This window comes from Crinia signifera, chromosome 3 (assembly GCF_055691185.1).
Source record: "Crinia signifera chromosome 3, ASM5569118v1, whole genome shotgun sequence".
NCBI classification, from domain to species: Eukaryota; Metazoa; Chordata; class Amphibia; order Anura; family Myobatrachidae; genus Crinia; species Crinia signifera.
In genome coordinates this window covers 142,227,799-142,242,781 of record NC_139219.1, presented here as the reverse complement: position 1 = coordinate 142,242,781, position 14,983 = coordinate 142,227,799, and the positions used below count along the sequence as shown (strand labels likewise).

The 14,983-nt window shown below is 44.3% G+C and overlaps 1 protein-coding gene and 1 long non-coding RNA gene across 2 annotated transcripts in view; one reads left to right on the top strand and one right to left on the bottom strand.

Annotated features, from left to right (window-relative positions):
- Positions 1-14,983, top strand: part of LOC146062589 (uncharacterized) — a 53,448-nt gene that overhangs the window by 19,928 nt on the left and 18,537 nt on the right. Inside the window, exons 2-3 of the long non-coding RNA XR_014471412.1 lie at positions 11,477-11,531; positions 11,692-11,751. This is a non-coding gene — a long non-coding RNA (uncharacterized LOC146062589). The remainder of the gene's footprint in view (positions 1-11,476; positions 11,532-11,691; positions 11,752-14,983) is intronic.
- On the bottom strand, positions 176-7,287 carry LOC146063832 (uncharacterized). Its single transcript, XM_083176631.1, has 5 exons — positions 6,350-7,287; positions 5,814-5,915; positions 5,434-5,502; positions 2,368-2,779; positions 176-1,168 (listed from the first exon to the last, which is right to left on the bottom strand). Exons 1-4 carry the CDS (start codon positions 6,678-6,680, stop codon positions 2,733-2,735), a joined length of 549 nt encoding a protein of 182 aa, XP_083032757.1. The 5' UTR covers positions 6,681-7,287; the 3' UTR covers positions 176-1,168; positions 2,368-2,732.

Sequence of the window (14,983 nt, the reverse complement as noted above, 5' to 3'; positions counted from 1 at the left end):
GTATGGGACATCTTTAAAAGTCAGGTTAATCCCTTCTACCTCACTCATTTTAATCACTTCTCCAAGAGTCAAAGGGATACATATAAAACATGTCTGATATGCTTCACCCACATACATGGGGGTACTACACAAAAAGCATCACTATTTGCAGCTGTAGTAGCTAACTCCACAAATGTATTCTTTCCACACCCTTTAGCTCTACCAGCAGGATGTTCATATGTTATGTCATCATAATATGGATCATCCTTAGGTTGTGGGCTGCTCATAGTGGGGGGGTTTGTTACCATACCTTCTTTCATTTGTAACACTGCTTCTGTATTATTTCCACCCTCCTCTCCATCCACCTCAACAACAGATAATACACTGATTACTTGGCACTTTTCCACAATTCCTGCAAATACACATGAAAACATTACTCATCCTATAACAATCTTTCCCTTCCATTGGATTTCTCTTGTTCCTCTCATTAAGTGGGGGGTATTGCTCATCATAACATCATTTAATACACCTTTCTTCAGGGTTCCTACCACAATATTTACATGTACAGAAAGCTACAGGGGGAAATCCTTTACACTTATATGACAACTCTTCATATTCTTCCTGTATTTGTCTCTTATCTCTCATGGGACTACTGTAATTCTGGCTATTTTGACTATATCCATTAGTCATCAGAAACTGGTCATTAGTGGATGTTTCTCCATCATTTCCAGCAACAAAGACCCCTTCCGGGACGCCGGCCTCCTGCATTCTGTAAATGATATAGTAAGTCAATAGTGCGGTTAACCATAGGATCACCAAGAGGGCAACTGATGAGGCAAAATAATCACATATGCTTTTCCCATGTCTCTTCCTCTTCACCTGGCTTGGTGACAAGAGGGCATTTTGTCTATCAAACACAATCTCTTCTTCCATCATTTTTACCAAACCAGGACTTACTTGGGCGATGTTACACTTATTTATACAGTTCTTTTAGGTCTGTTGCCAAGTCTTCTGGGATATCTTCTCCCTGGCTGACCTTCTCTGTACTTGTCTTCTCTGGGGCAGCAGGTTCTTTTACTTTTTTTACATTGGGATGCGTGTATCCACGTGGGTCTTTCAGCAATTTTGACAGCTGTGGGTGTTGTAAGTAACACCTGGTATGGACCTTCCCACCGATCTACAAGGGAACCTGAACGTAAGAAATTTCGGATCATTATGAGTGCACCTGGCTTAATGTTATGACAGTTCATCTCATCACTGTGCTTAGCTTGATTCAATATAAATACCATACTGAATTTGTCGGAGCTGCTTGGTAAGAGCAATTATGTACTTGGTGGTTAAATCATGATCAGTTGAATGATCTTCTCCTGGGCTTAGCATCATGTTGGGGCATTTTCCAAACAAAGTCTCGTATGAAGACATGTTCAAGGGAGCCCTGGGAGTAGGGATGCCAATCCCGGGGCATTTTTTTCAATCCCGGGATCCAGGATTGAACAATGCTCAATCCCGGGATCCCCGGGATCCCGGGATTGGCATCCCCACCAAAAAAAACATTTTTAGCATAGGACCCATCCCGGCCGACCCGCACATCTACTTACATTAGGGTGCGGGCGGGCGGCCAGGAGTGGGTTTGGAGGTGCACGGTGCCTCCCGGCAAGTGCACCTCCATAGAAGACAGCAGGCGGGCGGAGGCAGGCAGGCGGGCGGCGGAGAAGAGGCGGGCAGGCGGAGGCGGAGTCAGGCCGGCGTGCTAGCAGGCGGCGGAGAAGAGGCGGGTAGGCGGGCAGGCGGTCACTGGTGACGTGTGGCCTGCGCAGCGTGACCTCTACTGTCACGCTACGCAGGCCGCACGCCGGGTCCGGTTACGGGAACAGCCGGGCAGCGTCTGAGCGAGTGCTCAGACGCTGCCCGGCATTAGACTGCGCATGCGCAGTCTAATCCCGAAATCCCGGGATTGGATTCTCCAATCCCGGGATTGAAATCCTGGACTTTTTTAGGCCAAATCCCGGGATCCCGCCGATCCCGGGATTGGCCACACTACCTGGGAGTCACTCTGATGCTGTGTAATGCTATTGGAAGCGCATCAACCCATGTTAACCCTACACACACAATAGGAGTTACAAACTTATCCGGCGCTTTGTAGCATATCTCTTCTGTTAAATGACTTTCATTCAGCAAATACTCCACATGTGGGGAATATAAACAGAATATCTCGGTGTAGTACCACATGCAATTTTTAATAAACAAGAGACATCACATTTAAAACAATCCAACATAGGAGTGATCCTTCCGATATCAGCATAAGAAGGGGGAAATTACCAGATGATGGGGAACTGTAGATGCACAGTTCAAATAAGCGTGTTATCTATTTGAATGGAGTCGGGATACCTGTTCTCCTTTCTCCTCTGCTACGCCGTCCTGCTTCCCCGAGCGTCTGGAGTCCTCCTTCTATTAGCTGCAATGGATACAAGGTGCGGGCTTCACCACCGACGCGTTTCTTCCCCGTCCGGGGACTTTATCAAGGTGTGCATATCGCCCGCTGCACTTGACTTATATATCCCTTCTCACCTATCCTAACGAAGCTCCGGCAGTCCGGTTGGATTCGTAGACACTGTGTTCCTATAAGTCCCATAATTCTTTCCACGGCTGCCTGTCGCTGGCGTTGTCATGTGATCCCAGCGTCCAGGGTTGTCATGGCACTTGAACGCCTGCATGCAATCTAGGCGTTACGTGCTTCCTTCGCTGAAATTTCTCTAAATTATCCATAGTGTCCTCTTGTTCCCTTTATCACGGTAATATTCTTAATGGAGAACAGAAAAACAGCATATAAGTATTCTGCCATTCTTAAATACAGTTAAATAAAACAATTAAAAACGTAACCATTTTAAGGTGCTCATTTGTAAAGTGCAGGAAAGAGGTAAAGTGCTCGAGTGGTATTGTAGCAGCAAAAAAAAAACATTATAGCAGCAAAAATGTAGTGGCAAAGAAGATTTTATAGCAGCAAAAATGTTAAAGGAACCACTTGATTTCGAAATCTGAGTTGAGACCCCCAGGCATAAGGGTCCCTAACTCATATATGGTCTTCATCTCAGCCCTTGCTAAAATTGATTTTAGGTCCCTTTGTCTCATATTCCTCTTTATATGTTTAATTCCACAGAAAGTTTTTATTCCAGATGGACAGCTGCCGTGGTGTACTCTAAAATGCTCAGAAAGAGCATGAGTTTTAACACCCTTTTTAATGTTTCTTAGGTGTTCTCCCAGATGTGTTTTAAAAGGTCTGGATGTCCTCCCTATGTACCATAAATTGCAAGTACATTCTATTGCATATACAATACTGCTACTATTACAGGTAATAAAATCATTGATTTTCAATTGAGTGGTATTCATTTTTACCTCACTCATCTTATTAATACTACCTTTTACATGTCTGCAGGCTATACAAAGCCCACAGCGGAAAAAGCCTTTTGATTTAATTGTTGTCTGTTTTTTAGTTGTTAGTGCATACTAGTGTATTTTTGATGGTGGGTGCTCTATGATACAGATGGGATAGGTCCCATCCTTGCCACCAGGGCGAAGGTTCTGGCGCTCCGATATTCTTCTTGCGCCGGCGTCCGCCAAGGGGCGTGGGTTCACGCCATGCAATACAATCCGCCACCACTGGGTGGCTTATGCTCCATCAAGCTACAGTCGGAGTGGTATACTGCAATGTGCCAATGGAAACCCGCCATTCGCCGTACGGAGCGCGCTTACAGTATGAGACGCTCGTGCGCGATGAGCCGCTCATAGGAAAGGAGTCGCTCGTGAACATCGGAGCGCACAAAAGGGCTGTGTAGTGTCATGATCCTATACAAGCATTTACCTTCACGTTCACGTAGCCGATGCTGAATATTTTGAACTGTTGGTACTGTGCATAATGTGTATGTCAATCACCTCCTCCCTTTCCAGGGGTGGAGGGGGTCGACTTGACCTGAAATACAGTACAGTACATTACATCACATTACAGCGCTAATTCTTTAAAGGACCGTCTCAGACGCTGCCGGGACTCGGGTTTCGCCACTGGGGCTGCGGATGCCACAGATTATTATATCAGCACTCTACCGACCATACACATCACTGTGTTGCGTAGTGTAGTGGGTAGCTGCGCCCGTCTTCATGCAGGAGACCCGTGTTCGATCACGGTGTAAATTTTTTTTATTTCTTTTATTCGAATATTTTGTAGAGTGATATTTCTTAAAACTAGACCATGAAATGTAACAGTTTTAACAAAACTAGACAAATAAAACAGTTAATGTTTTACAGGTCTCCTCACAGAATCATACTGTAAGTGAAGTAATTAGCTCCACCTGTGGATCATTTATAATGGGTCAGTCAGTAACGAGTACACCTGTGCACCAGCTACTGTAGGTGTTCATGAAGTGTTGGTACTGTAGAGTAAGAGGACTTGATTTGGCTACAGTACAGTACCATTGCACTATTGTCTCTTCCAGGGAGTAATGTGTACTGTATGCAGCTGAAGTCAACCGCCTCCTCCCCTCCCCCCAGGGGTGGAGGGGGGTTGAACTGACCTGAAATACATTCCAGGACATTACACTACACCATCTCCTGCAGCGCTAATCCACGAAGGGGCGGGCCGTCTCAGACGCTGGTCTCGCCAAGAGGCGGGCCGTCTCAGATGCTGCCGGGACTCGGGTTTCGCCACTGGGGCTGCGGATGCCACGCTATCTAAAATCAACTCCATGCCAACGTGGACAGTGGGGGTATGAACTATCCACATTGGCATGGAGTTACAGTAAGTTACTTTATTTTAGATACAGTAGTTTGGCGAGCGCACCCAACCCGGAAGTAGCACGGCGCCATGATGGCGCCGTGAAACTACACAAGAACAAAATAAAGTTTTGGGACGCATGATGAAAGTCATGTGTCGCACACAGCGTGTGTTACTAGGACGCCCGCTCCGCCATTTTTAGCCTACTGCACTGTATGCTGTACAATGGCGCAGCGCAGCGCAGCAGAGAAGAGCCATACAGCACCCGGGAGCTTAGGCACCTGGTGCGCTGTAGAGACCTCACTCTCTCCAGCAACAGGGAGAAGGTGCGGGCGTATAGAAATGCCCGTAGGGCAATTCTGGCTGACACTGGCCGCGAGCGGTCTGTCCGCTCCCTAGAGCGCCGGTGGAGCGACCTGGTCAGGAGAGATCCTGACAGACTTCAGGCCATCAGACGCTGTAAGTACAGTAATGTGAGGATACTGTACAGTGTACCAGAATAAAGTTTTAATAAAGTGGTGACTGCAGTACAAGTGTATACAGTAGTAACGCCAAGTGTACCCTTTAATTCCTGTGTTCACTCAAAGTTTACTGTACAGGTGTTACGCAGTACACATGTCGGGCCCACAAGTATTATATTATTCGGCACACATGGAGGGAACACTGGTGTTATACAGTACAATACTTACCATCTGCGCTGGTTCCCGGCTGCTGCTGCTCCTCCCGGGCGTCCAGGGCGGTGGCCATGGTTTCGGACACTGCAACAGAAAAAAAAGACAAAATACAGTAAACATACTATACCGTACAGTAAATGGTTGGACCCCAGATGGTATAAGGTACAAAAGGTGTTATACCGCATGGCACACATGTTAACGCAATGTTGAACGCATTTAATGAGCCAGCCGTTACCACCTCTCTGGGTCATGTGGGTCCCACAAGTGTTATAGGGTTCACATGGTGGGCCCACAGGTGTTACGCAGTACACATGTCGGGCCCACAAGTATTATATTATTCAGCACACATGGCGGGAACACTGGTGTTCTACAGTACAATACAATACAGTACTTACCATCTGTGCTGTGTCCTGCCTCCTCCTCCGGGGTGGTGCTGCTCTCCTCCTCGGAAGTGGGGGCGCGCGTACGCCGCCGCGGGCTCCGTTGACTTGGTGGGACTGTGGAAAAGCAAACCAAAAATAGGAAATTTTGTAACACACCTGTACTGTACAATGTGTTACAGTATGACACCACATGCATACATTACTGTACCTCCCAACATGACCCATTTCAGGAGGGAAAAAATGCTCTGTTCCTTGACTTCCATGCCAGTGGCAGTTGCAGAGTTGCAGGACTGCAGCAGAGTCCAAAAATCAGATAGGGGAGACCCACCAACTGCCACCCCAAACACCACAGTCCAGGACTCACTGTGTGGCTCCCCTATTTGAACTTTGGACAATGGTGCAGTCCCACCTCTGCAACTGGCACTGGCAAGGAAGTCTAGGAGCAGTATGCCACATGTTTGAAAGTCAAAATCCATCTTTGTGTATACAGCAGGCTACAGTACTGTATACAGTATGCACTGCAATGTACAGTACAGTACTGTACTTACAATGGTGTTGGTGCCTCTCCAGCGGCGTCATCCTGCTGATACCTGTAAAAATAAGAAATACAGTACCCATGAAAATGCACGCAAATACTGTACAACATGGCAATGAGAATGTAAGGACATGTAATGACCCATGGCAACAGGCATGTACTGTAATGACCACATTGAAAACAAATATCGTAGGAAATCCCTCGTGCCAACCAACTAGCATGTAATCAACCCATGGCAACAGGCATGTAATGACCACATTGCAAACAAATACTGTAGGAAATCCCTCGTGCCAACCACCTAGCATGTATTCACCCCATGGCAACAGGCATTGTAATGACCACATTGCAAACAAATACTGTAGGAAATCCCTCGAGCCAACCAACTAGCATGTAATCACCCCATGGCAACAGGCATGTACTGTAATTGACAACATTGCAAACAAATACTGTTGGAAATCCTGTGTGCCAACTACAGAATCATGTAATCACCCCATGGCAACAGGCATGTAATGACCACCATGAAAACAAATGCTGTAGGAAATCTCTGGTGCCAACTAGCATGTAATCACCCTATGGCAACAGGCATGTAATGACCACCATGAAAACAAATGCTGTAGGAAATCTCTGGTGCCAACTAGCATGTAATCACCCCATGGCAACAGGCATGTAATGACCACCATGAAAACAAATGCTGTAGGAAATCTCTGGTGCCAACTAGCATGTAATCACCCCATGGCAACAGGCATGTAATGAACACATTGAAAACAAATACTGTAGGAAACTAGCATGTGGCAATAGGCATGTAACGACCACATTGAAAACAAATGCCGGCCCTAGGCATAGGCAAATTTCTAGGGCGTTTGGAATGCCTAGGGGCACCAGCAGCTAGGCATAAAATGATATGCAGCATGCCTATAATCTGTGTGACTGAGGCTGTATCTGCATACAGTATGAAATAGTGTACTCATGGAAATCACTGTAACATACTGTACTGTAGCATTCCATATGCAGGTACAGCCACAGCCGTACACAGAATATACTGTAGGCATGCCGCATATTATTGTAATCATCAAAAACTCCTTGTGTGTCCTGGTCACATAACAATGCAAATACCGTAAGATAAATTTTCAGCTAAAAAGGCACCCTATGTTCACAGAACTGGCCTATTGAGGTAGAACTAGTGGCGGTGCTATGGGGCACCGCCTCTAGGGCCAGCTCTGGACCACATTGAAAACAAATGCTGTAGGAAATCACCCATGGCAACAAGCATGTACTGTACAGCATAGTTGCCTACCCTCCTGCAATCTGCAGGAAACTCCCTGAAATACTGTAGCAGCAATCTCCCTCATTAGTCTAGCAATCTCCCTCTTTTCACCTAACCCAGATTACATTGTTAAATGTTTTGGGGGGAAAAGGAAGATACTGTACTGTACATTTACTGTACATTGAATCATCAGCGCCATTTCCCTGCACTTTACCACGTACTGTATAGTACTGTAGCTCTTACTAACTGCATAATAAAATGACTATTTTAAAAGATTCCTCTCAGTTAACACCCACGCTTCTACTGTAGGTGCCATGTTCACAATCTCTTTTCACAATATCTCCATATACTGTACAGTATGGAACTACAGTAGACGGGCCCTTTGGGTGGAGCATGACATGCCCTCTCAACCTGTGCAAAATTCGGTACTTCTGTAGTTTCACGGCACCAGCGCTACTTCCGGGTTCTACGCTTGCCACGAAATGTGTCAAAAAAAGTAACTTAACTCCATGCCAACATGGATAGTTCATACCCCCACTATCCATGTTGGCATGGAGTTGATTTTAAATAGCGTGGCGAGTGTAGCGAGTCACCGAGCCCGCAAGGCGCCGTGAAACTACAGAAGTACCCAAAATTCTACTACCAACTACAGTATATTCTCCCTGAAACTCATTTTCGAAAGTAGGCAAGTATGCTGTACAGTAATCAGCACATTAAAAACAAATAGGAAATCCCCCATAGCAACAAGTAGAAAATACAGCACCCAATACTGTACAGTACTTACATTCCCTTAGGGAGTCTAGCAGTTGGGGGTCCCGACGGACCAGGTCGCTCCATCTGCGCTGGAGGGCCCTCACTGGTCTCTCCCTCCTGAAGCGCACCCTGATGGCTTGGCTAGCCTCCTGGTATGCCTCCATCACCTCTCTGTTGGACACCAGGGGCCTGTCCCGCCAAGCCACCAGGATGAGGAGCTCTCCACGCCTGAAGGGCCTCGCTCTCCTCGCTCTGCGTGGTGCAGCCATCTTTTATTATCTTGAAAATATCTTGATAATAAAAATGGCGCCCTGATCACGTGCGTCCTGTGCGGAACAAGAGTCGCATTCTGCACGCCTGCCAGTGAGTAGTTTATCACTTGGCAATCAGCTCCTACAGTAACTGTGAATTTACTGTACTGTACATGCTTGTCTTCAAAAAAATGACAGGTACTGTACAGCACAGTAATGTACTGTACTACAGTATACAGTAGCAGCTGAATGACCACTGATAAAAACCAGACATTGTATCATTTCAACGAGCTTACTAAATCTACAGTTCCACTGTATACTGTACATGACTGTAACAGTACTGTGTGTAAAAGTAAAATGATCCCTATACGAATCAGTAACTTACTGTGAATGTCATAACGGTACTTCTGTAGTTTCACGGCGCCAGTATGGCGCTGTGCGTCGTCATTAACACCAAAATGTGGTGACCGTTAGAACATATACTGAGACGCATTAGCGTCCGTGCCGCTCCAGTATAGTACCCGTGCAGACGCTCAAGCGCTCATGCAAATTTAGACGCCAAGAAAGCCTTATTGGTAACCGGAATTTTTTATGTGTGTTAAAACTACAATACTGTACTAGCCAAAGGCCAGCACCTTTCAACAAAACCAATGAGACGTACAATACAGTACAGTATAATTTAATGTAATGATTCTGTACGCAATGCAATGTAATTTTATTTATTAGTGTGTACACTATCTATAGAACAGTACAGCTTGCTGGACACAGCACAATAGTAGTAGAGTACTTTACTGTAGTACCCTGCCGTAATAACAACTCAGACGCAAAAGCGTCTCATTACTGGAACGGCTGTGCAACTCGGATGCAAGAGCGTCCGTCAGAGACGCTCCTTCGTGTCAAACAAATGCAGCGCCTCTCTGCCCGCGTCAGCATGATCCTCTCCTCCAAAGAGACAGGATCATGCTCTTGCCGGCGGTGTGAGAGGCGCTGACTAGGCTTGCCAGGGACAATAAATTATTTACTGTAGTTCCTGCGCTTCATGCACGCGCTGCAGCATAAATTTTACGCATGCGCAAAGAGTTTTTCAAAAGTGACATCTGGTGGATGATCACTGGTATTGCACTCATCCTCATTAAAAGCAAAATTATGTTCTAAAATGAATAAAACTCCTCTAATTAAAAGAGTTTGTAGATCCTCATCCAGGTCGCTTGAGGCTAAAATGTCCGTAAGAGCCTTGACACCATCTGTGTGTCGGATGATAGTGTACAATGACCTAACATCTGCGGTCACTAAAACCAAACCTTCTTCCCAGGTGATTTCCTGTAATACATTAAGTACATCCCTGGTATCCTTTAAATGGGAACTATTTGGGACTACAGTTCCCCGACATACTTGTTATTATTCTGGTAGACGCCTGGGGCCTATACGGACAATGAAGGTTGGACTTTATCCACATTAACCTACACATTTCTTGAAACACTTTACCTGTAAAATGTGTTCCCTGATCTGATTCTATGATACTGGGTATACCATATCTAGATACAAATTCTTGCACAATTTTATTTTCTGTGAAACTAGCAGCGCATGCTACTGCTGGATATCCTTCTACCCACCCACTGAAATTGTCAATAACAGTTAAGACATACTTGAAATTTCTACATGGTGGAAGTTGTATAAAATCAATCTGTATCAACTGGAAGGGTCCTTTTGTGTGTGAAATATGAGCAATGGGCGCCGGGACCGGTTTACCTGGATTCTTCTTCAAACAGGTGAGACACTCCTTGGCTTTCTTTCCTGCATAGGAATAAATACGAGGAGTGAACCAGTAGGCCTGAAGGGTCCTTACCATACCTTCTCTCCCCAAATGGGTTAAGCCATGAGCTGCTTCAGCTAAGGCTAGTAGGATCGCCTTAGGAGCCACTGGTCTTCCCTTGTCACCTTTACAGATGCCTGAGTCATCTGGCCGGCATCCCTTCATCTTCCATGAGGACATTTCCTGCTTAGTACAAGATTGATACAAGTTAATCAATTTGTAACAGTCACAGGAGTAAACATTTGTATCCAGACATAATTGACAGTGTCCTTGTCATACACCTCTTTGTCTACTTTCTCTATCTCCATGTTGGCTGCTTGTTTGGCTATCAAATCTGCTTTAGCATTACCCACTGAGATAGAATCTTCTGACTAGTGTGAGCTTGACACTTAACAGCAATTTCTTTTGGTAACAGTACTACATTCATTAAGTATTGTACTATGTCTGCGTGTGATATAGGTGACCCATTTAACGTTAAGAAATTCCTTAGTTTCCATATGGCACCATAATTATGTAGAATACCAAAAGCATATTGAGAATCAGTGTAAATGTTAACAGTTTGGTCTTTGGCTATTTCACAAGCTCTTCCCAGAGCCATAAGTTCTGCTCTTTGGGCTGAATGAGGGGGAGGCACTACTACTTCTTCATGTTCATTTACTATGGCATATCCAGAAGTCAATATACCTTGAGTGTTTTGTCTGTAACAACTACCATCTACATAGAAAATGAGATCAGCGTTTTCTATTGGGGTGTCTAATATATCAGGTCTTGGTGGGCATAACTTTTGCGTAAGTGCTTCACAATCATGGTCAGGGTTATTGGTGACATGCTCCCCCCCTTGTGACTGATTAGTCACACCAGGAAGTAACGTTGAGGGGTTTAGGTTAGTACATCGTTGTAAGGTAATGTTTGATGGAAATAACAATGCCAATTCCCATTTAGTTAGACGTGAGGCAGTAATGTGTTTGGTTGCGGATCCATTTAGGAGTGCAGCATGAGGTACATAAAGGTGTAATCGATGTCCCAAAACGATGTCAGCTGTCTTTTCTACTATTATAGGACTGAAACCATCTGTCCAAATCTGCGTACAACTTGATCATCCAATCAGGACTTGGTAACTATAGGTTACTTTTAAATGCAATTACATGGATGTGTTCATTTTAAATTGTTTATTGCATGCATGCAAGTTATTATTTTATGTTATTTATTAATTAAATTGTAATTTTTGTGTACATAAGGCACCTACTGGTTTATTTTTCTGTCTTTTCTACTAGAAGGGCTGCTGCAGCTACTACACTGTAATATCCCACTGGGCGGTGTCTCCATTCTTCTGGGTAAGGACACCAGCGGCACATCCTGATGATTCTGTACAAAAGAGATAAAATGGTTTAGTATATGATGGAAATCCTAAAGCAGGTGCTTCTATGAGAGCTTGCTTGAGCTGGGAAAATGCAAGCTCAGTACTGTCATCATGAATGACTGGGTCAGGTTTTGTTGAGGAGACCAACTCTTGTAGTGGTAGGGCCATCATGGCGTAGCCTGGTATCCACTGCCTACAGAATGTGGTCATACCAAGAAAAGTTCTCACTTGCTTCTGAGTGTGAGGTAAAGACATTTTACAGATTGTCTCTGTGCAGGATGGCAATAGGTGCCTGCGACCATGTGATAAACAATTTCCCTTCGAGAACTGCAATTTGGCCTTGCTGGCTTTCAGACCTATATCTGCCAAGTAGGTCAGCAATGATATTGAATCTTGTTTGGACTCAGCTTCCGTTTGTGAACACAACAATAAGTCATCGACATACTGTACAAGTACTGAATTATGTTGGGGAAACCATCCTTGCAATTTCAAATGTAATATGCCTGACTGAATTCACTCGGGCTATTCACAAATCCTTGTGGTATCCGTGTCCACGTATAATGTAACCCTTTATACGTAAGAGATTTTGACAATCTGGGTGCAGCGGTATAGCAAAAAATGCTGAACACAGATAGATTACTGTGAAGAATATGGCATCAGCAGGTATTTGGGTTAAAATTGTAACCGGGTTATGGACAACCGGGTAACATGTTTGTACCACTGAGTTTAGCGCGCAAGCAAATCCTGTATGATGCGGTATGCACCATTAGTCCCTGGCTTTTTTATTGGGAAGATTGGGCAATTAGCCAAGCTTACACAGGGTACCAGTACCCCTTGTTTTAAGAAAGTTGGGTGGTTTGGAATACCCCTTCCTCAACCTCAGGCTTTAAGGGGTATTGGGCCATGCGGGGTGGTGACCTTCCTGGTTTTAGTAAAACCATTACAGGGTTGACATCCCTTAGTAACCCTACTTCGTCTTAGTGCGTGGTCCAAAGATGATCAGGAACATGTCTCAACTGTTCATCTCTGCATGTGTGATTGTCTGTTTAATTTCTAAAGCCATCAAAAGATTTGATGTATTTAGAACTGCTTGTGCAGTAGCTGAATTACCGCTAGGTATATTTAGAAATACACCATCTGCTGTACAATAAATTGTTGCTCCTAATTTACATAGGAGGTCTCTTCCTAAAAGGTTCATTGGTGCATTTGTGGCTAATAGGAATGCATGAGTGTCTGTGAGAGGACCTAATTGAACAGTACTTGTATTAAGGATGGGTAATTCTTGGCATATACCAGAGACTCCTACTGCAGTAATAGTCTTTCCTGAGAATGTATGCGTTGGTGGGGCAGTGTGTAACACTGATTGGCTTGCTCCTGTGTCCACTACAAAAGGTAGAAGGTGATCATTTACTTTCATAAATTCTGTGGGTTCCTTCATTGTGCTATTATTAGTACTGTTCAAAAGGGACACAGGAATGCCTGACCATCAGTATGGATTACTCCTTTGTCTACTGACAAAAGGAAGAGGTGGGTTAAGCTGGGTCAGGGCCATTTGGTTGCTATTGGCAAATGTATGTTGAGGTAATGCTGTTGGGGGTGCATTCTGGTTGAGGTAGTATGGTGGCCTGCGATTAATTGGTTGGTTCTGAGGGGCTTCATTATTCTGTGTAGAATATTGCTGCACCTGGTTATTCTGCATGACATGAGGATAAGACTGATTATGCATGGGCATATAAGTCGACCTTTTATGTTGACATTCACGAGCCATGTGTCCTACCTTATTACTGTGGAAACATCTTCTGGGTTGCATATTAATTTGTCCAAGCTGAAGGTCTGGTTGTCTCTGTGGGTCCCTCTGCAACTGTTGTCTAGGGGCAAAGTTAGTCTGATAGAACAAAGATACATCTTGTATCTTTCAATATCATTCAAAGGAGAAATGTTAGTAGGGATGACATTAAGTGTTAATATGTCAGCATTCTGTCCTTTTTTACCTGTACCAAATGACCTTTCATGGTATTTAGCTTCCTTAGCAATGTCAGCAAAAGCAGAAGTTAACCAATGCATGTTAGCAATTTTCACTGCTTGTGCAATCCTCGGCGTTTAAGACCCTGTACAAAACAGGAAATAATTAAAGATTTGGTGCTTTCATCTTCCACCTGGACATTTCCACCTGTCAATTTTGGAACCTGTAATTTGAACCTATCATAATAATCATCAACAGTTTCAGAATCTTTTTGTGTAATAGCAAACAATTCATTCCACTGTGGTACTGCAGGAAAGAGAAGCTTGAGTTGTTATTAAATCATTCAATTTTGTTGAAGCGTCTGCTTTGTAATCATTATTACTTAATTGTAACTTCTCAAGGATTGTAAGGGAAGCCTCTTTAGGTAAGCATGCTCTTATTACTTGCTCTAAGTCACGGCAAGTGAAGCTGTGTACTAGGGCTTCTTGTTCTAGGTATTCACATGTAGCTCCAACATCTTTCCTGGGATCAGGAAATTTGGATTTAAGACCTATGAGGTCAATTTTACTGAAAGGGTAATGTACTTCTAGATTAACACCAGGGACCAAGGGGGAGACTACTGCTCTATCCTCTAGTTTGACTTCGGGCTTCTCTGGTATAATCATTGTTCTCATGGGATTTAAAGAAACCGTGGCTTGTGGGGTTGAAGTAACCTGTGGGGTTTGCTCTTCATTTATAATGACAGTGTACGGGCCACGCCCACAGGTATCATATCATTCTCTGTGGGATTTCTCTCTCACCCCTCTTGATATACACTTTATCTCCTGAATTTGACATTATCCTATAATCAAAGGTGGGCAAATTTCTTAGGGATCGGATGGACTTTACTATCCTTCTAGGGGTACTGTTAACTTGAAGACAGGCTTCATTACGATTAACAAATACAGGTGACACTTTGGAGGCTTCTTGCACATCCTCCTTGCTTGGTACTGGTGTATTAGGGGCGCTGGGTAATTGGCTGTATGAGGGTGAGGAAAGCGGTGTTAAAGATGGTGACATACTTGCCGCTACTGAATATAACTTGTTAATGTTATATTCTAATTGGGATGTATCTATGGTATCATCTGCACTTGCACTATGATCACCACAGCTGGACTCACTGGGTCCCATACTAGACCCTCTAATGGCAACAGCTGTTGGGGCCATAGGCATTGCAGGTGCAGTAGTAATCCACCTTTGCATT